Genomic DNA, 22,259 nt, shown 5'->3' on the forward strand with positions numbered 1-22,259 from the left:
AGAACAACGGCCAATAATAGCTCACATGCAAATCTGGTTTAAAACTGTCGCGCGGAATCAGAGTTTCGTGCTGACCATATCCCTTTTCTGTATCAGCGGCAGACCTGTCACCTAAAATCAAATTTATCTGCGTTATTAACGGAGATACTTTAATTAGAAGGGGTTTGATACGGTCTGTTATACCAGTGGTAGAAAGGACACGGTAGGAAGAGACCCAGCAGTCAACACGGGACAAAATGAGAAAGGGGCTTTCGTCGGTCTCGGAGGACTCCGTCGATTTTCACGCGGGGTGTTCCGAGACTGGTTCGACTTTACGGTCTGTCAGCTCTCCATCTGGCCAAAGCAGCAGCGTGAGTTTGGAGGTCCGGTCCTCCGAGCCGACTGACGTTGTCAGATACGCCACACACCACGGTCCCTCAACACCCGGGACTGAGCAGAGATATAAGGCTGAACGAGTTCAGGTACGTTGAGATAAGTTAACCAGATGTACTAAGGTATACCAGGGTGTTGCATAAAACCCTTGTCATGTTAAATGTCCGTAATTACTGAGTTGCTGTTTATTTATACGTGACATCACAAGTTCTTTGGGACACATTTTGACGACTTCATCGTTTAAACCTCCGGGCTTGCACCTCTCGACAGGTTCAGTTTTTTCAGATTATGTCGTATGTGTGTCGTTACCACACACAGGTGGGGAACTGCGTATTTTCTGCGCGACATTCACAGCACTGGTAACTCGACATGCAACTTTCATGAGCTCAAGCAGGCGAGGGTCACCCCGGTTGGTAACGGAAGTGGTAAATGTGTTTTCAGAATAAACGTAAAGTAACAAACTAAAAGGAAACTTGATAATCAAAGTTTAATGTGTTGAGAAGTTGGTAATACTTGTAGACATCTTATGTTAATGGTCTTGAGACATAGAAAATGGTATGTATGTGGCTGTAAACCACATACATACCATTTTCTCTTATTGGAAGTGTAACGTTTAAGGTAAAACTTGTTTTTTGATTGGAAAATCTCTTCCAGGTATTCGTTTGACTAGAGGAAAACAACAACATGCTCCTTAAGTTAAAACAGAAACTCCAGCAGTGGTAATAGGTCACAATTCATCACCACGTATTTATTTACACATTGTGGCACTGACCACTTTATCTCACTGCAGACTACCGTGTTTGAGTTTTAAGGTATGGACATAATTACGTCCCATCTTTATTTCAATATGTCAATGCTATCATAGCGGCGTGAAAAAGGACGTGTGCTTTAATCCCATGCTTTTGTTGTGAACCTGAATTTGTGAAGCTCCGGGTCCACACATGTATTTCCGGTAACTTCACACTTGTTTTACCTTCGGCTGAGGCATCATACCGCGCCTTGTCGGGAGATACTTTGACACACTTTGGTCTTCCAGTGCCGCGTACGCCGACAGAACTCTTTAAGGATCGCGTTTCTGCGGGAATACATTGGTAAGGAGGTAACTGTAAGCGGTAATGTGTTCATTATAACCAGAAGCGAACTGCTGCTCAGGCCTTGGGTGAGCTTGGGAGGGGGATGGGGAGATGTTGCTCCAACTAGCAAAACACACTGGTGAGAGAAGCTAGCTTCTGTGCCAAGGCCCAGGTCATGAAAATCCTCACTAATGATGATTAACCAGCTCCAGATGACAAGATGAACGTAGTATTCATGTAAAGACGTATGCATTGCTTCCAATTGCATACAGCTTAAGTCACAAGTGAGAGCAATAGATTTATGAGGAGTTCACACTGTATTATTGGTCAAAATGGCTGCCATGTGAGCCACAGGACTCAGTGAGATTACTGGAAACTAAAAGTCTAAGTGGCATGACATTGTAATGCTAAGAAATCTAAATGTACATTTTGCTTTCTTTCACTCAGGCAAAGAGAAAGCTGGAGCTGGAAGCCGGTGACCCCCAGGACCAGAAGGATGGCGGTGATGCCAAGATGCCGATGGCCTCTCCGTCCCACACTGGAGGAAAGGGTAAGACTTTGTGTAGTAGGTTTGTTAATAGCCTGTGTTCAGTGCTGGGTAAGAGAAGTGGTAGATAACCTATAGATAGATGTAGATAGCCTACACTTCTTTTTGTGCCAAACTCTCCACCATGATGTCACCACTTCACATATCATCACCCCCTGCACCCACTGCTTGCTCTGCTCTGTGGCAGCAGAAGAATGGCAGATGTTTGAAGAGATGCAATCAAAATAAGCACATACGTACATCAAAGTATGTATGTACTGAACGTTTTTTTGTCCTCACCTTTTTTCCCAGCTTCCGCTGCTAAAGCCAGTGTGTACGAGAAGTCGCGCAATGACACCTCACTCGGTTTATTGACGCGGAGGTTCGTGGAGCTGCTGGGTCGCTCCGCTAACGGGGTGTTGGACCTAAATAAAGTCGCAGAGGAGCTCAATGTCTCAAAGAGACGTGTCTATGACGTTACTAATGTCCTGGAAGGGGTCCACCTCATCAAAAAGACGTCTAGAAGTCGCATCAAGTGGTTGTGAGTACCAGTGGATGGAACAGGAAGTGTGTGTATTTTTAGAAAACTTATATGGGCGTTATAAAATGTTGATCAAGCGATACATCATTATATTCATCTTTAAGACTGGCAGTTAACAGCAGATTGTACTAACCCCCTGTATCATTCTACGTACCTTTAGCATTATTGGTTTTCTCAGTTCTTCCTGTTTGTCTCATTCTTAATATCGTCTGCCTGGAGTTTGTTGTGATGTCAGTCCTGTATTGATGCTCGGATGTGTGTGCGCAGGGGCGATCGTGTGGAAGAGCAGGTAGATAATCAGCAGAAGAATCTCGCTGAGGAGGAGAGGAAGCTGGACGAGTTGATCCAAAGCTGTATGCAGCAGATTCACCAGATATGTGAGAACCGGCACAGTCAGAGATATCCTTTGATGGTAACTCTTCACATGAGCGGATTCAATGAGGTCAAATGATTTACCCCACATATTATGTGAAAATTATTATTGATGATGGGTCTAAAGGCCACACAAACCAACAGATTTTTTGTTTTGGTGAATGTGTTGCTTATGCTGTGCATTAGGAGTTTGGTCATTCTGTGTATCCCCAGCTACACACACACACACCGATGTAGGTGGAGTATGTTCCTTAACCTTGACGATCACATTCGCCTATTTGACTTACGAGGATGTCCAAAGGATACCCAGCTTGAAAGAACAGACTGTGATTGTGATCAAAGCCCCTGCGCAGACGAAGCTGGAGGTGCCACACCCCGCAGAGGTACATTTTTCAACATCTGTCTTTGTGATGAAGCTCTTCATATTATGACTTGAAGCCCCAGTGAAACAGTACAGTGTGGTTAATTGCTTTGGTTTTACTGGTGATATTCTTGCTACATCCTCTTTCACTGCGCTGGCTGTATTCGGAACAGCCTATGACATATTACAGATGGATACTGTTTTTCGTAGTAGTATGCAGCATGAAACTGTTAAATCAGTTTATTTTGTCCTATTCTAGGCCAGGCGTAGCTTGTTTCTGGAAAGGCAAAGTAAACAAAACACTGCAAATGGCAAACCACCACTGCTGTGCAGTGTCCCCTTGTGCTCTAACAAAAGATAAATCATAAACGTGAATTTTCCCAACAATGGTCTTGAGAGATGGGTAAAGCCTGTCTGACGATTGGAAGGAAGCAGATCCACCAGCGGTTTGTCGCATTACTTCACTGCGCATGTAACCTGAGTTGGAGCTCGTCCTCGTGGTATTCCTGTTGCTTTGGAAGTGGAACTTGATCCTTCTTATCTTTGTTTCAATCAAACAGGGTGCCTTTTTAATGAACTTATTGACTGTTGTTATTGTTGTTCTTGTTAATATCCACAGAACATTTCCCCCTTGACAGTAGCTGCTTAATTTCAGTAAAATATGTCAGAAATGTAACAGAATGACAGCGGGCTAAGCGGTATGTCTGCTATATTGCAGATTTTGCTTTTGTATGCAGACTACGTGCTACATTTTGGCCAAATCAGTACATACATCTTTTATAGTAGGCAGTTTCAAATATATCCACTGTTTTGTGTCTGCTGTCAGCCCAGAGACCATTGAATGAAAGTCATCTCCTCCCCCTGTCCTCAGAGCCTGCAGGTCCACCTCAGGAGCACGCAGGGGCCCATTGAGGTGTTCCTCTGTTCAGATGACCCCATCAATATGCAAGCCACAGACAGCTGTGCAGCCAGTGGCAGCCTCTTAAACTCTTCCACCAATGGCCATAGCTCCACCCCCCTCTTGCCAAACAAGTCCTCTGTCCAGATGTCTTCCAAAGGTGAGTTGTCCTTATAAGACACTATATTTAAATGAAACCCCTCTTTAAGATTGTTGACTCCATTTTGCGTTTTAATTTAACTTTGATTGCTTGTCTTTTTTTCCTACCCTCATGTGCTTTATCCACACTCCCTTCATATTTCCAGATAATGCTAACCGTGCTTCCAGAATCAGTACTATCTCCAAGCCAACACAACTGTCATCACCAGCTCCCGTCACCCCTGCCTCCCCCGTGCCCACCTCCCTCCAAAACCCGTCTAAAGATCAGCTGATCTTTGTCACCCTCACTCCACCTCTGAACGTCCCTCTTGGCGGGGAGGAGTACCTCCTGAGCCTGGCTGAGGATGAGGGCATCACTGACCTCTTCTCCTCTGTTGACCTGGACCAGCTGCCCCTGGATGTGCCCCTGTGAACAGCCATTTTGGAAATACAGTCATGTTGGAAGCAATAATCTTCTTCCCACAAGCAGGATATCAAGGGGATGCGCTAAAAGAACACAGTGCTGATTTGAATGTGAGTGGTTTTGATATTTACATTTGCCTTTCCTGGATGACGTGACTGGGATTTACTGACGCTCAGGGACAACATGCGGAGGAGTTACCCAAACGCATCACATTGGAGTGGTCGCTGAATAGTTTTGCATTTCCAAAGACTAAGTGAGATCTTTTTACGGCCTCCGTATTGTCCTCAGGACTTTGACTTGACCTGAATGTTTTAAGACACAGTACTTTGTTTCAGACCTTTACTCTTTTGCATCTGTCTGTCCTTCCTAAGTGTCCTTCTTAAAAGCCTCCGTGCAGGACTTATTCTTGACCGTTAACGTCACAACATCCTGTAGTGATGGTCTGGAGGGATGTCACGGATGACTTTTTGTATAATCACAAAGGAGACGTCTCAACCAGGCCTGGTGATCTAAACACTCGTTAAGCATTAAGAGGTGTTGATTAAAATCATTACAAATGCAACAAACCCACGTCTTGTGTCAGCTCTGCTATGAAGGATCCAACTGTTTCTTACCTCATAACCGTTCCAGTAATACTTCCTGTTGTCTGGGCATCTGCTGATGTGATTTCACCACTGTTTTTTTTTTTTTTAATAGTATATAATCTAGGTACCTCACTGTGTTTCGTTTTTATACAAGGTAGCAGGAGGCCAGTAATTGCTGCGGCACTAAAAACAGAGTTGGCAGCCAACCAACTGACGCTGCATACACTGAGTTTTATGATATTGACAGTGTCATCGTGAAATTTAATGTCCATAGGTTGGGTCATGGCTCGTATCTGATCAGTTTATTAAGGCCAGTATCAGGCCAATACTGACGCCAGCGTATCGTCTCAGTCTCTGTCTGAATCCAGTTTTGGCTTCACAGTTTCCTCTTTAATGGAGTTCTTCAGACTTGACAGACCAGCCTGTACTTCAGGATTTCTGCCATTTTTGCTCTTCTTAACAGAGAGTCGTGAAGAGACGTAGGTTTGAACGCAGTTCTGGACTTTGGCCGGCTTGTTGTAGGAAGAGTTGGGAGTAACTTCAGTAAAAATGAATACCTGGAGTCGTCTAAGGTGTAGGAGTTGCAGTTGCAGCACAAGCCTTTAATATATCGTATGGCTGTACTGCATTTATCTCAGGATGGAAAAACTAGATCCTTGACCGTCATTCATTGTGTAGTATGGAGATGCTGTGTGCAATGCATGTGTTTGGTCACACTTTATCTGGCATTATTTTCACCAGGAGGCCTTGAAAAAGGATGAAATTTCTTTCTCGGTCTCAGAAGCAGAAGAGGTAAATAGATTATTCCAACAAGTAAAGGAAGTATTTTGTTAACTGGCTTTTTTTTTTACTTCATACCTCGAAAAGGCAAATTTATGAAGTGATTGAAGACATTGTGTGATGATTTTGTATGAACTAACTGACTCATTCATGAGTCACATTCATCAGCCGTCTGACAAGACAAAGCTGCAAGTTATTACAATAACTGTAAACAGGATTCAGTTGTGGTTAGATATGTGGTGTCTTGGATCACTAGCAAATGAGTTTTTGATAACAGTGACAGTTCATAAATGTTGGAAGCAGTTTTTCATGGCTTCTTGCTTGACTAACCGCAAATGACTTTTTGTCCTTTGTTTATTAACTAGACTTAATTTACCTTCCAACAGTAATCTAGAAACAGCAGGACAAGTGATTTTACTTGAGTAATCCAACAGATTATGGTACTTAATTCACTCAAATCAACTAATGATTCTTTTTTTATTCTTCAAGCCTTTGACTTTACTTCATACAGCAGCCAGGACAGATGAGTTGTTTTGCTTTTCCCAACATGTGCTCGTGTCTTGCATCCCAGACTGCATGGTGACATGCAGCAGCTTGAGGTTTCCTTTGTCCCTGGTCTGCTCCATGAGAGGAGCGGTCATCATGTTCTGTGTGTGGCGCTCGCTCACTCCTCTGTGCAGCACTAATATATATGGAGACACTAGGAGGCAGTGTGATCCCACACATCCCTGCCATCATCACACGGCTGGGATGTTTAGAAGCTCTTAGACAGTGTCATCCATTCTGTGTGGGAATTTACTGAATGTGGCTTCAAGTGGAAATGTTGAGATAGCCAAACTCAGCGGCGGTCTGTTTGGCTGCCATGACGAAACGTGACCGTGTTCAGATTCATTATGGGCTCCTCAGACTGCCTGGCCATGTGTAGAGGTTTGTCCTCTCACTGGAGTCTGAACTTTTTAGGCATGACCGGTGCTGAATTACAGTTTGAATCAAGAAATTGTGTCAATATGCATGCACAACAAGAGATAACCCAGCTGGGGGAAAAAGGATTAAAACTGAGGTTTGACTGTCATCACTGCCTTTACTGACCTGATTACTGTTACTCAGGCTGTTCACTGTGCAGAGATATAACACAACACACTGACAGGCAGCTTGGTTGTCATGTAGGCTGATGTAACTGTGATAGTTTTTATAAATTATGTTGAATACATTTTGGTGGTTGTAAGTACACATAAGTCACATTCAGATTAATAAACATTAAACAAAAGTCTAATTTTCAGCAGAAGACTGTTTGGTTTGTATTGGAATGTAGCCAATAGCCCAGACAGCCCTTATCAGTCAATAATTGATCAATGAGATAAAAAAAAAAACACGTAGGTGTGAGATATTCCTCAGAGAGTCTAAACTGGGATCTTCTGATGTGCCTTTTCCTGTTTGTGTCCACATGCACTTTTAAACCGCCTCCTGTATCTTTCCTGTGCAGAACCCAACTGCCCCTGCTTCTCTTTGTCTGTGCCACAGCATCTGAGAAAAACACATCAACGTCCTCAACATGATGATGTAATCTGTCGGGAACCTGCAGCGTCCACATCCGTCCATAGATGGTAGTGTTGCACCTCAAAACCCCACTTAAACCCTGTCAACCCAGTTCCCCACAAACCTTGGCACACAAACTTTGGGTTCATGGAGAGTTATTGGATCACTGCTATTATTGATTCTTGTGTGTTTCTGTTTTGTTTTTGTTTTTTTTTCTTGGTCCTTCTTGTGCCACAAAGATTTGCAAATGGGGAAGAAAAAGCAAAGTGCATATTGAACTGTGTTATATTGAATTAGGCCTGACATCAGCCCCCTCCCATCTCAAGAGGGCTCTGTTAAAGATCAGTCAATATAGCTGTCAATCAGCCGATCAATCGGTCAATTAAGTTTCATTTTTAGAGTGCTCTTCCCTGTCACCTACAAGCAAATGACGTACAGGAGGAGGAGGAGGTCTTAAAGTGTCTGACAAAACACACAGATGGCTGAGCTCAAAGGGCGAGATGGGACCAAGTCTTCAGACTCCGTCCCTCAGTGACTTCAGGAGCGATCCTCTCTGAAAGTGCAGGTTGACGGTCTTGTCCAGCCGTCCCTTTTCCCTCGAATGTAGCACTTGCGTCTACGCTGTGCTCTCTTAGCCAGGCTGTTGTTTTGACTGCTGCAATGCACTGAGGCAGGGAGTGAGAGAGAGAGAAGGAAAATGAGAGAGGGTTAAAGAGGGAGCATGAAAGCTGAAAGCAAGAGCGTACTACTGGCCTCTCATTGGCTACTGAGAGCACGCCGTCTTTTTGCGTAGCGCCCTCCCAGCCAATCGTCTGCCTTAACAATATTTTGGGTTTATGAATGAAATGAATAGTGAGAGAGCAGGACAGGAGTAGTTTGATTCATCACCCGTGGCTCATGGTGTGCAGAGTATACCAAAGAGATACAGTAGGTGCGCCTTGTTGCTGTACAGTCTGACTAAGAGCGCCTCTGGATCTATGAGGAGACATCAACAGATGACCATGACGGGACATGTGAAAAGCACCCGCACACACACTTCCAGCTGTTGTTATTAAACAAGCGATGTCGCTCTTAACAGGAGATATTTCTGTGCGAACCTGTGGCCTGTTCAGTACTGACGGATGGAGATGAACAGGAGCAGCTTTTTCAGTAAACAGTCAGTTTATTATACCCTGAATTGATTTTGCCTCCAGTCTATCGTGTTATTTGCAACAGCAGCTCTTGGCCTTTTTCCAGAAAAAGAGCGAGCATCGCTGCCCTCCAGACAGAGACATCTGTGACATTGCCTCGTCCTCGACGCCCCCACAGTACAAGACAATGTCATGTTCACTCTGATCATGACAACAACCCCCCCCTCCATCAAGACAAATCCAAGTGGAAACTTTGGGCCAAGTGTGTGGAAAGTTTAAAAGTTAACACTCCCTCTCTAACTTCATACATCCAGCCCAGTGCAACAGCATTTAAACTTCTTGTACCTCAGGCCTCTATAACAGCAGCTTTTTGAGTGTGGCCACTCGCAACAGCTCAGCCAGAAACACTTGCATTCAGATGTTGGACAACACGGCATTCCAAACAGTTTGTGTAAAACGTACCCCGGCCTTAAAGCTGCAGTAGTTAACTTGTATAAAAGTATTTTTTTGTCATATTTGCTAAAACTGTCCCTATGACCAGGGTCCCACCTACTGCTCCTACTGCGATTTGCAAGAATCCACCGCACCCGACACGAAACAACCAATCAGAGCCAGAGGAGCGTCTGAAGGAGTGTCTGACATCTGTCAATCACTACTCAGACACGCTGCAAACCGCCCCCTCCCTCCACTCATGCTGCCGGCTGTCGCTCAGTCAAACAGCTCTGTGAGCGGCGTCAGGAGGCTAGTGAAAGCTATGGTGGAGCAACAGCCACCCGCAAAGGACAAACTGCCCACACCGCCGCTGCCAACAACAGCATATACAGCTAAGACAACAAATAACCAGAAAGCTAATATGGTGATTGTTACAGTAACAATCCGCAGTGCATATGGTATGTTAGTGACTGTGATGTAGCGGCTGGGCAGAGTTAGCTTGTTTCCGATGCTAAGGCTAACGTTACTGGTTGTCATGGCAGACGCCGCAGGGAGGAAGGGCTTGGAGGCAGGGCATGGGTGCAGCGGAGAGGGAGTGACATGGAACTTGTGTTGGTTCAAATTTTCAGGCTCAGTCTACTCTCTTCTCGATCTTACCTACTGCATGTTAATGTCTGGGGGCATAACTCTATCCTCCCCACTGCTCCTCTGGCCTGTCACTCCATTGCTGCTTCTGCTGAGGCCTCACTATCATGAGCTTAAAGTTCAAAAGTTCTGGACAAAATGTTGTCCATCTGTGAAGTAGGGAGACTCAGCGGTAATGAGAGCCGCTGTCACTGTTATCGCTTTCAGTTATAGGCTGGTGAAATATGAGCCACTGCGTGTAGACTGATCGTATTGATTAAACTGAAGTATATCTTGATGAGCGTGAGCCGCATTGAGTGTCTGAAGCCCAAAGACGACGGGAAATACAGAGGGACCACGGAGCAGCGACGTATTGAAGCTGAAATGGGGCGTTCCATAAGTTACTCTTTAATCGTGCCGTCCATGTGGTCTCATGGCTGAGGCTGTAACCATGTGGTTGCGGCATCCCCGGCTCATTTCTGCTTTGAAACCTTTGTAGCATGTCATCCACTTTGCTCTCTCACCATGTTTCCCGTCTTTCTTTACTGTCAAACTCTAATTGAGGCAAACTGTCCAAAAATACTCTTTCAGAAATGTTGCTTCTTTAAAGGACCAGCCACGCCAGAAAGTGGCATCCACGAGGCCTCGCCAGCTCGACAGCGCCAAAGGCCTGATGATGGCTGGGACTACTCGCTGGGCTCGAACATGCTCGTGTTCGTCACGACAGCTCTCCGGGCTTCTGTTCTCTCTCCTCTGGGTCGTTTGCCTCCTCCTGGTGTTTTGTTCTCAGGATTGGATATCAATCCCGTCAATAAAGAGTTGCTATGCTCTGCTCATTTAGCGAGCAAGCTTGGCTGCTAACGAGAGTTCACGCAGGTCATGCAGGAGATGTCTCATAACTCCCCGTGAACCATTCCTCTTTGGTTGGGCCTTTTAAAATCCAACAGCAGTGTTAAAAGTGAATGATGCAACACAGCTAATGACCGTCAGAGATCAGCGCTGTCGAGACGGTTTGATGTTGATCAAAGGTGCCTACCTTTAAAGCTGAACCTGAAGAGAAAATTAGCGATGCCTTTGAAATGAATTGATTTCAGACCTAAATTTTGTCACTGTGAATGCGAGAGTGAGTGGACATCAGGTATAAGTAGTCCACAAGTACAGGATAGATAGTTGAAGAAGCATGAAAACATTGCTTCCCTTTTCTTCAGCATCTCCTCTCAAAGCATATCTTTTTATTACACTTGCTGTGGCGCTCCCTCTCTCGAGATAAAGGAGGTCACATGAGTTTGTGGATTTTCCCTTTTTAGTGCACACATAAAATTCAGCACAGTGCGAGTTATCTAAGGTAACTTCCACATCACTCGCTCTTCGGCTGTACCAATTCAGAGGGTGGCCTTTTGAGAATTGAAGCCTCGGAGGCTGAGACGGAACACCCTCCCACGGGAGTTTTACAGCGCATTCGCGATAACGTCACAGCGCGTTCCCTCCCTCAGCTTCGTAGGTACATTTGACCAATGCAGAATGAGCTCTGGGTTTCAATCTGGCAGCGTCCTCCAAATTCATAGAAAAGTAGACTGCAATATTCGGAGGTGCCCTTGGACTGGGACGGAGTTGACAGCCTGTCATTACATATGTGCTGTTGAAATGTGGTTCTCGGTGGAGGTGGAACCTGAAATGGGAAACTTGAGCGGTTTTAGAGCTCAAAGTCTGAGCGAAGTGCAGGAATTAAATGTACATAAAAAAAAGCTTTAGATCCTCCAAAAATGTCCATCGCAGAAACTGGCGCTTTCCACTCCTGTTGATGGTTGAGTGAGGATGGAGAGGGATCAATTAACTGCTGCTGTCTGCAGGAATCCATACTGCAGGTCGGTGTATGGACTGAGCATTAGAGAAAGTGATTTTCCTGTGTCACATGCTCTTTCGGGGCTTGTCCGTATGAAGATTTGACCTCTTCACAGGGGGCTTTGGCTTTAGATCCACCCTCTGTCAGGTGTTAATAGAACGCGGCCCAGATTTTTCTATGTGGGCTTTATAGGGTGAATATGCGAGGCATGGCTCCAGATGATGTAGGAGTTGGCTGGGTCACACACAGCTGGGTCCTGGCTTTGGTAAATGTGGAGCGGTTGGAATGTAATGTCTACTTCCCTCTTGTTCGCTGGTTTGAGGTCTGTATTTTTCCTCTCTTGCGCTGGGCCACGCGGTCTGGGTGCTTCAGCTGTTGTGATGACAGCCTCCTGACCTGCTGTGAACCTCCACCCCTCTCTCCAGTGGGTGTTTACTTTCTTTAGTTCCACTTGGACACATCAAATATTTGCATAGACAAAATCAGACGTGAACCTGAACCCAGAGGCTCCTACCCTTCAGCCAATAGAGACAAAGACCGTCAGTTGTCATTTGCATGTAATTTGCATCGGATCCCCCTGTGACTGTTTGCAATGTCAGGAGGCCAAATTAACCAGTGTTCCGTTTTAGCCACATTTGCATCTCATTTGCATTCGAGTTGCTTAAAGAGGGTTACTTAGCTGAGTGACCCCTGTGGAAACTCCTTACCTCGCGCGCAGAGGAAGAAGATAGTGCGATCGGCTAATTTCATTAAGCAAAACAGCCGTTTGACTGAGGGAGTGCCTTTGGATGTAATCATTAAAAGGGACGAGGGCTTGCAAGCTGTTTGTAATCAGGCTGTTTTCGCGTGCATATGGACATTGTGTCATATTTACTGTAAGGATGAAAGATTAGGCATGGAGGGGATGGCGGGCAGCATCAATCTCACTCAGCATCTTAGAGCAGGCACATTAATCATCCCATCTACGGAAAATCATCCTCATCAGACTCGGGGCCACAGTGTGCACACATGGTGATGATCACTGGATGCAGGAATGGACAGAAGGAGAGTTAGTGGCTGATTGAGCAGAAGTACCACAGCCAATACTTCTTCATTGATCCTAGGGACTTGGATTGGATGTTAGCCGGTGTTTTGTCCTGCTAATGTGTTCATATGGCGGCACCTGCCTGTGTAAACGTCCCAGCATGCCGAGCGGCTTCGCGTGCGGGCCAAATCGTTTAAGTCCCGCATCCTCCCAGGTTGCTCAGTGCCTCCTTTTCCACAGAGGCCCCTGTTTTTCCTCTGCCTTCCTCTATTCTCGTCCCATTTATGTGATGTCTTTTATATACACAGAGCCAGAAAACTTCCCGGGCCGGTGGATTACCTCACATATTATTTTGTGGATTTCAATAAGGAGAATCAATTCTGGCTTTGTGGACTCAGCCCACACTAAACGCTAATACACAGACATCAACCCGGGCAATATATCATCCACAGAAATTTCATCACGTTTGTTTGCTTTGAGAAGAAAAAGGTTAAAACGGTAAGGAATGGAAGTCAGAAATCAGGCCTGTTCCATGAGGAATTCTCACTTTCCTCATGTTTTTCTATAAGCAATACCTCCAGTCCTACCTTCTTTCTCCCACCTTGTTTTTTCTTTTTTTTTCTGAGAAGAATGTTACATCCAGAAAATGTGATTAAATCTCAAGGATTTATCAAATGCTTTCATACATATTGTATACATTCTTTGGGCATGGTTCCAACAGCATTTTCTCTCCTGTTGAGTGGTTTTATTAGGAAAATTTGATTCCTGTTTTCTGTATGTGTGCTAATCTCATCTATACAGGGAAATGAAAATGCCCTTGTTGGCTAAATCTGCAATTATTCCCTCTGTAAGCGGACTAGCCGGCACTCACACCCTCATTACCAGTGTTTAAGTGTTTAGTGTTGTATGAGGTGCTTAGCCGTGAACATTTACTTGCATACGCGCGCACACACACACACACACACACACAGCGAGGCTGGTGGAGGGTCTAATGAGGGAGAGGGCCTTGAATGGTTCCTATGCTGTGATGCATTAAAGCTTAATAACCTGTCCTTTCTGCTCGCTCTTAAGAACATGCTCCAGAGCTGATAATTGGAAAGATATTTGCCTCTTTCTGTTGCTCTCTCTTGTCTCTTTTGTCTAATGGCTACTTTCAGTTTAGTTAGGTCTATTATTTGTCCTTGAAAGATTAGTCCTCTTTTTTCCAAGTCACTTTTTGGATCTTTACCCAGAGCTTAGTTTATGGGTGAGGTGAAACTGGTAAGCTGTAGGAGCTGCTGCTCAAACATCCGTCACGTTGAGCCTGTGATGGCGAATGAATGCAAGTTATTCAGGAGTAGTGAAAAGGCAGTGGGGACTTTTTTGCCTGTTTTGGTCATTTTAGTCACGTTAAATCAGCAGTGAGCAGTGCTCGAATGGAAAAATGAACATATATTAGCTTGTGTCCTGCCACAAAACGAATGCGTCGTCTGTGCTTGAGCTACTGTACTGCCCACAAACCGCTCAACACTGAACCAAGCAAGTTCTTTACATGGAAATAAGAGTTTAAGTCGAGGTCAATTTATTAGTGTTTGCAAGGGCTTTCAACCGTAACCCTTGTTTTCATGTCAACAGATCCGTCTCCAAGACGACCGAGCGAAGTCCAGTGCTGGTGAAGACCATGTGAAATGGGGAAAAAAACCTCTGGAAAAAGCTGGTAAGTGAACCTTGAGTTTTGATGCTGAACAAGTGCTTTGAATGACATGCGACTGAGCTTGCGTGTCGTCAGATCTGTCTCCATGACGGTTGATGAAGACTGTGATATGGCTGAAATACTGGAAGACGCAGGTTAGTGGAACCTGGGTTGGACTTGCTTCCTAAAATGCTACTGTGCTGATGCCACATTAGAGGAAATCTGGTGGTAAATGTGCTCAAAATTCAAAAGGTTACTTGGTGCTGCGGTCGGCCGGTGATCTGTAAAGCTGCCTAAATGCTGTGACATGTTTTTCTGGGCTCATGTGCAGGTGTACTTAGGAGACGTTCGCGGGGCCCTTGTGTGATTATGTGAGTATTTCCACTTTGAAGAGTGCGCGCACATCCAGGCACGCATAATCAGGTGCGAGATGAAAAAATGACTGCAGGCAGAGAGAAGAAAGCGCCAACAGTTGGACTGAGCGATCCCAGTTTTTGTGAAAAATGGTGTGAAATGACAAACAAATGTTCATTTGATCTAAAGGGTTTAGTTTTAATTATCCAAGAAATGACTGATCGACTGACAGCTGTCTGCAGTCAAATACAGGGGACCTACGAGAAGCTGGACAGGGACGATACAGACCCACAGACAAAAACGCTGTTTCACTTGGCAAACGCTTCCATCCTACCGACTAAAAAGGAGTCAGTTCTGACGCAGAGGTTCAGGGACAGAGAGCTGGATTCAACATGCTGCTGACAAATTTAAAGATGTTCATCAGAATTAATGCAAACATAGAAAACCAGGACAGGATGATTCTCGTGTATTTAGCAGTTTTCTCCATTTGAAGCACGATCCTGATGCTCAGAAATCTTTTCAAGATCTCCCAACATATCCGATCTTACTGTCAGAGCAGGCCAGCAGCAAGACAGACCCCCCCTATAGGTGCACAATGTAACTTCATCCATTAGTCCAATTTAAGGCAGATTTAAAGGGGGCATTCCACCAATTTTACGCATCAACATCCATTTATTAGTCATGGTTACTGCTGGTGAAAAACACTGTATTACGTCAGTTACACAAAGTCTGTAATACTAACAAAGGGAGTAAAGTTTGCCGTTCAGGGACGGTCTGACAAAAAGATGCAATCAGGTTGCATTCCTCACACTGGGGACTGAAAGTCTTGATACCTCAGCCTCTCAGCTTTGATTTTGACTATTCTCTCACAAATTCTCCTTCTTTATGGCATTTCAACACCCCTTTAAACCCTCAGCAGCAGAATATTTCATGTTAAACAGGGATGATTTGGCAAGAGCCATTCTTTCCTGCGTGATTGCCATCCAGCGAGCATCAGCGTGATTGGACTACCACCAGAGAGTGAATGGCAAAGCTCCAGCATGCTTCTCAGACCAACCTTCGGAATGCCACATGAAAATAAACTAGTTCATGCTGTATGCCCTGCTGACAGTTTCAAATCACTCTCGTGTCATATATATTCCATACCCCGTCCTCTATGTGTTACCTCCCAATGTTTACGCCCTCAGCGGTGTTCCCGGGACCGCTGCTGATGAGGGTTGAGGTTAACATTCGTGCCAGTCGGCGCGCACACACAGCGCTGCCAGCTGCCGGCTTCTTAGATGTAGGTCTGTTTGTGTCGCTTTATACTGTGGATTACAATAAAGGCCAACTTTATGTGTTGACGCCCTGAGCAGTATCTGTATGGCTCGCAGTAAGTGCCTAATGTGTGGTCACAGTTGGTAGAAGCCTGTCCACATTGCTGCGTCGCCACAGGGCCCTGAACGACGGCTCAGTGCGGCTGCTTGTTTAATGCGCTCTGACCCAGAAACTAACAGTCTGACCTCTTTAGCTTCTGCTTATAGAAAATCTCCCTCCCTCTCTCTGTCTCCTCCACACCTCTTCCTCTCTCTCCCTCTGTTGGCCTTCTGTCCTCTTGTGATGTGACGTTACACCCTCAGCCCCCTCCCCTGTGGACTGTCTTTCTAAATCAAGCTTGGATTTTTCAGATTCAGTTTTTTTTTTCTTCCTTTCATAACACCTTTCCAGCAGCCAAAAGACAGGTTTTTTAAGACACGCTGAGATTTTTGAACGTCCTGTCTGTCCACCTTATTCAGTTTCTTTCACAAACAAGGGCAAAATCCATATTTTTTGTAGTGATCAATTAACTTTTTTTTTTACTTTTCAAAGATATATGACTTGATGTACCCCTTGGGGAGAACAGTGTTGTGAACTCGATAGCCAGAGAGCCCATCTTGCGTGTCTACGAGAAGAAGCATGCTAAGTGATAGACGTCGGTTTGCTTGTGTGTCTGGTGTGTGTGATTCGGCCTTGTTCTCGTTGTGCTCTCACATTATTTGACAATGTTTTTAGACGCTGGATTGAAGTCGATTCATCAAGACACTTAATCCACAGATTAGTTGCCCTCATCGGTCCATCAGCTTAGATAATAAGTAGTGACAAAGTACATTTTGTCTGCGTTGATGCGTTCCGAACCAACCAGCTTGGAGCTGATGTTAGCTGTTGTTTGACACTCCCTACGCTGCTCTGTGACTCTGCACCATAGTTGTTTAGTGTTGTGAGCCATCTTGTACGCAGACGGCTGAGGTCACAGGACTATCTGTTGATGACAGTTTTGACACAATGGTCAACCCCCCGTTGACCCCCGTTCTTTCTGTAGTATGGGATCCAAAGGCTTGAAGCTTAGATGCTGTTTCCATAAACGGTTTTATACTCTTGACAAATTGAAAAAAATGCATAATATCTGCTCTACCATTACAGTTTGTACTTCCTGACTCAGTGTCTCTTAGTCACATACAGGAGAGGATAAATATGTTTAAAGGAGGTAATTTCTGAAGATAAAAAATGATGTAATGACGATGCGGAAGAAGCAACATGAGCGTCTTGGTGTAATCATTTACTGTTTTCAGTGATTATTGAGAAAAAAGCCAGCAGATAATCAGTTTTTACCGTGAAATTCTCTGTCTACCCACACACAGATCTACACACACACACACACGCACACACACACGCACCCTCTTGCCCTCTCTCCCCCTGCTCCTGTTATTGTGACTTATATAAGCTGTGTTACTGTTTCTGTTTGACCTCTCACTGTGGTGACAGTTAGTGCTGTGAGAACGCCGCCTAGTCCCGTTCAATCAGGCTCAACAGATGTGTGTGTGCTTGTGTGTGTGCGTGTGTGTGTGTGTGTGTGTGTGTGTGTGTGTGTGTTCATGTCCATAAGTTGGAAGGCCCAGAAATATTCAGCTCAAATAGAGCAAATATTGCTTCGGTAAAATGCAAGTTGACCAGAAATGCGAGTGCTCCAGTGGGAAATTATATTTGAGTAAAGAATTAGAATGCTGGGAACGTTAAGGGAGAGCGCAGAACTTTGTAAACGCTCCAAGCCTATACAGCGAAATAAGGCAAACTTTGACTGCTGAAAATGCTTCGACGTTCTTGTGGGTGTTTGCATATGTTTGCGAGCGTATACGCCGTGAATGCTGTGAATGTATCCTGTGCATGAGTAGGAAGTGTACACAAAACCCACTCAAGTTCTAAACTCTTAGCCAAAGTGAGGGTATAGAGGTCTGAGAGCCTGAATGGGAAATAGAGTATGTGTGCAAAAGTGGAAACTCTCCAGAAATATTATAAATACAGCAGCTTATCCAAATAGAAAAAATTAAAGGAGCTTCGCTAAAAACTGTGAAGGCTTATATGGGGACTTGTATGTGTGAAAGTATGTGTGTGGATGTCAACAAGCTTTTGTCGCCACTCTGGACCCCCTGCCCGGATGATCCTAAATGTCACCCCCCCCCACCCCTTTGCATAGCGCGGGAGATGTTATGCAACTTTATCCTGATGAACGCAGCTCTCGAAACGTCAACAAAGCCTGCCGGCTGCAGGCCTGTCCGCGGCAGCCTGTTGTTTTTGTTATTTTCCTCTCTCTCTGTGATTATCGTCTACATTAGCAAGTTAATTATATGACCTGACATGTACCACTTGGTGAGAATCGCGTTGGGAACACAAACACTTGATAGCCCATCTTGCACGGCTACGATAAACAAACCGAGCAGAGGCAGGTTGAATGATAGACGTCTGTCTGTTTGCCCATGTGTCTGCTGTGACGGAAACTTGTGTGTGATTCGCCCTCATTCCAGTTGAGCTCTCACATGCCCAGGCCAGGGATTGCACTGTTTGATGGCTTTTAAGGCCCACTGCTCTTAGCTCCCTCTCTCTGTTTATAGCTATGTAACCAGTGGCCTGGTTGTTGGGTTCTTGTGCACTGAGTTCACCTCTCTCTCTCCCTGGATGAGTCATCGCAGGATAATCAGGCCCAGAGCTTTATGAGGATAACTCAGCTCGACAGCATAGACACGCTCTAACCACCATCACCACCCCGTCAAACAAAACAAAACAGAAAAAATAACGATAGGAAGAGCGACGAGTGAAAAGGAAGGAGATTGATTAAGAGGCACGGACGAGTTTATGTTGTCTGTGTACACAAGATTTCCTTTCTCCTCGACTGACTTTGTGTATGCATGCATGTCTTTGCATAAATAAGCCTGTGCATGGGTTTATGTGTGTGTGTGTGTGTGTGTGTGTGTGACAGCGTGTTCCTCCCCTGCTGGTTTTGGTAGGTCATTGGGTGCAGTGAGTTGGCACATCAGGGTTTTCCCCAGGTTAGTGCCAAGGCCAGTGCCCAGGATAATTATGGTATTATTGCGTGTGTGTGTGTGTGTGTGTGTGTGTGTGTGTGTGTGTGTGTGTGTTTATTTTACCAGAACATTCTCTTCTTCCCTTCATTCCCCTCACATTCCCGCTCTGCACTGTGTCTGAAGCCAGTGGTGCCATCTGTCAGTTCTGTGTGTGTGTGTGTGTGTGTGTGTGTGTGTGTGTGTGTGTGTGCGCGCATCTTGAGCTTCAGAAGCAGAGTATATTATGCAAATTAGAGAGAGAACGAGGAAAAAAAGCAGAGGGTGGCAGTGAGCGGAAGGGCGGAGAAGGGGGAGAAGTGGAATGGAAATGATTCTGTGTGTGTGTGTGTGTGTGTGTGTGTGTGTGTGTGTGTGTGTGTGTGTGAGAGTGTGGGACTGCAGTGCAGTGTGTATTTGTGTGTTTGAGCGTCTGCCCGAGAGCTGCAAAGTCAGCCATTAATTTGACCCCTTCCTGGCAACATGAGTGTGTTGTGGTTTGACACTGTGTGTGTGTTTGTGCGTGTGTGTCAATGTGTGTGTGTGTGTGTGTGTGTGTGTGTGTGTGTGTGTGTGTGTGTGTGAACTGGAAAGCGGCTGGTACCACCAGTTCCTTTACTGGAAGCACACTGTGAAGCTGGATCTCTCCAAGTGTTATTTGGTGTGCAGGGTGGAAAGAGCGCCGGCAACAGCTCTGAAACGTCCCACTCCTGGACCACAATGCTTTAGTCAAATGCTGCTAGATTAGACCTGAAGTTACTGGCCTCCAAATGCACCAGCGTGAGATGAACTGTAGCTATTGAAAGCATGCTTAAATAAGTCCTCCACTGATTCAGCATTGCACTCCTGTGACACTGAGGAGTCCACCACTCATGGTGGACTGTTTTTTTTTTTTTTTTTTTTTTTAAAAAAAAGATTAGAATCAATGCAGCTGAATTGGAGATACATTTTTTTTGTCCCAGACATTCTTCTTCCTTGTCAAAACATGGCACCTACATCACCCACAATGCCATTTTCAAACTTGTTCTCTTCAGCCCCAGCTGCACTGACTCACGTTACATCACTTGAGGCGGTGTATTCATACGCTGTGAGACTCATCAACACCAAACAGGCTTTGATGTGTAAAATCAAAAGTTCTCCTCTCACAAACTAAGCATTGTTTTGTATCCATTTAGCACAAGAAAACCCATATTTGTATTGATTTTCATGTTTTTATTTGGTTGAGGACACCCTAACAACCTCCCGAACACACTCCAAACTACATTCTTATCAATCTCAAGACACGGCAGTCTGGTATCTGAAAAGACTGCATGTTGGGAATACAAGGTCGAACTTCAGGTCTGAGTTTCAAGTAGCTGCTTCTCAATGAAAAACCACAAAATAAATCGAATAAACAACCAAACCTGAAACCAGCACAATTGACTGAATGTGATTTCAGCTGGTCAGTTAATGGTGTGTAGGAAGAGCCTGCAAGCAATTTGTAATGTAGCAAAGAAAAATAGTTCGGTCGAAACATACCTAGGAGCAAAAATTACAAACTTCAAGCACAGGAAAAAAGAAAAAGCCAGTCGGTCGCAGATGAGGAGAGGAGCTGAAATTTATTGCTTCCACCCTTGGGTCGGGCTCTGGCTACATCACCGCAGCACAAGCCCTGTTTGTTGCTCCCAGTGGCAAAGTGTGGTTTCAGCTTTGGTCATGTCAAACTGAAAACATCTTACAGTAAGAACTACTCAGAGTTTGCCACATCCGCCCCAGTGTTGTTTTGACTGAACCATTAGGACTTTGTTGCTTCACATTCTGCTTTTAGCCCTGACGGGTAATCACATTAAATGCAAACGCTTCCCTTTTGACATGTGACGGCAGCCTTTTCCTTGAGCATGTGGACACACATAGCTGATGTCTTTACGTCCCCTATAAGCGGAGCTAAGCAGTGCAACATGTATGTCAGAGTGTCCCAGGCTGCGTAGAGTCCATACATCCAACCCCAACTCCCACAATTCCTTGGGAACAGCTGCCATATTGGTACAGGGAAGCCACACCTCCTAATGCATGTAGTCTAGCAAAGCAGGTTTTCTACTAATGTACAAGCGGTTTTATTCAAAATGTCAGACTTATTAATGAAACAGATTCTTTCTCACATTCAAAATGTGGGTTTTCAGGCCAAAATGCTTTATCTTGTAAGATAGACTTACCATTAAATGAGTATCTGAGTATATTCTTTTTCTTCCTGTGTGTAAGCTGACTGCTGTGATATCATTTTGTTTATATTTTACAGTACATTTGTAACAGGCTCCACAATTTCTAGTGAAATCTTCACATTTTTACAGCTTGAATTTAACATAAATGATACTGTGTGAATCACAATATAAATGTACTGAGATCTGAACTGCTCATTTGAAGTGTGATATATGGATGTTTTGTATAGCAAGAGGTGTTATGTCCCTGCAATGTACCATTATGGGTAAATATAGAAAATGTTTGTCTGAAAGCATTTCTTGTGAGGGTTTGGATGGTGCCCCGCATGCAACGTATGCAACTACTTGTGGTTGTTTTTCGAGATGGTAACAGATGTTTTATGCTTTTATGCTCCAATTTTGTGGCCTGAGCTGCAAAACTTCTGCAGCACCAGTGCCGTGTGCAAAAAAAAAAAAAGAAAAGTGCAGCCCTGCAAATACAGACAAATGAAAGGAAAATCCAGAATAGAAGAGTGAGGAAACATAAAGCATGCTGGATGAAAATGATGAGTGTGAAAATTTAATGAATCAAATGTTATGACCTTCACAGACACCAGATCTCAAACCAGCTGATCACCTGTGGAGGTTATAGAGCAATGGGTTCATGGTGTCTCGCTAGAATCATCAATGCACCTAATGAAAGAAAATATTTTGAAGGAATGGTGTTCCATCCAACAAGTCATCCCATTAAACAGCAAATCATTTGTCACTGTCCTCTAGCACGATGCATCTGGTCTGATCTGGCAGCCCTATCAGCAGGATGACATCATATGTTTGCACCTGTTGCAAGATGCTTTTTAGGTTTGGTTAGGTTAAGGCATGCTCATGGTTTGGGTTAAAATAGCTGGTTAGGGTTAAGGGAACATCATGGCTTGGTCTCTGGTAGAGATTTGTCATTAACCAGGCTTCCCCTCCCTTGTTGCTTTGTAACAAACGGCACGCCATCACAGCCGTGGTCTGACGTTTTGTTGACCCATCCAGCCCAAACT

The 22,259-nt window shown here is 44.7% G+C and overlaps 1 protein-coding gene across 2 annotated transcripts; it reads left to right on the forward strand.

Annotated features, from left to right (window-relative positions):
- Positions 1–1,304: 1,304 nt before the first annotated feature.
- On the forward strand, positions 1,305–14,333 carry e2f3 (E2F transcription factor 3). Of its 2 annotated transcripts, XR_013078398.1 has the most exons (8): positions 1,305–1,463; positions 1,893–1,995; positions 2,284–2,512; positions 2,780–2,911; positions 3,153–3,267; positions 4,117–4,303; positions 4,449–4,815; positions 14,273–14,333. XR_013078398.1 is itself a non-coding variant. In XM_076754273.1 (7 exons), the coding sequence occupies exons 2-7, from the start codon at positions 1,959–1,961 to the stop codon at positions 4,712–4,714; spliced, it is 966 nt and encodes a 321-aa protein (XP_076610388.1). In that variant the 5' UTR covers positions 1,305–1,463; positions 1,893–1,958; the 3' UTR covers positions 4,715–7,141. The 2 variants fall into 2 exon arrangements, 1 of the variants encoding a protein (XP_076610388.1); XM_076754273.1 differs by lacking the exon at positions 14,273–14,333 and having other exon boundaries at positions 4,449–7,141.
- Positions 14,334–22,259: the final 7,926 nt, after the last annotated feature.

Source organism: Chaetodon auriga, chromosome 17, assembly GCF_051107435.1.
Source record: "Chaetodon auriga isolate fChaAug3 chromosome 17, fChaAug3.hap1, whole genome shotgun sequence".
Lineage (NCBI taxonomy): Eukaryota > Metazoa > Chordata > Actinopteri > Chaetodontiformes > Chaetodontidae > Chaetodon > Chaetodon auriga.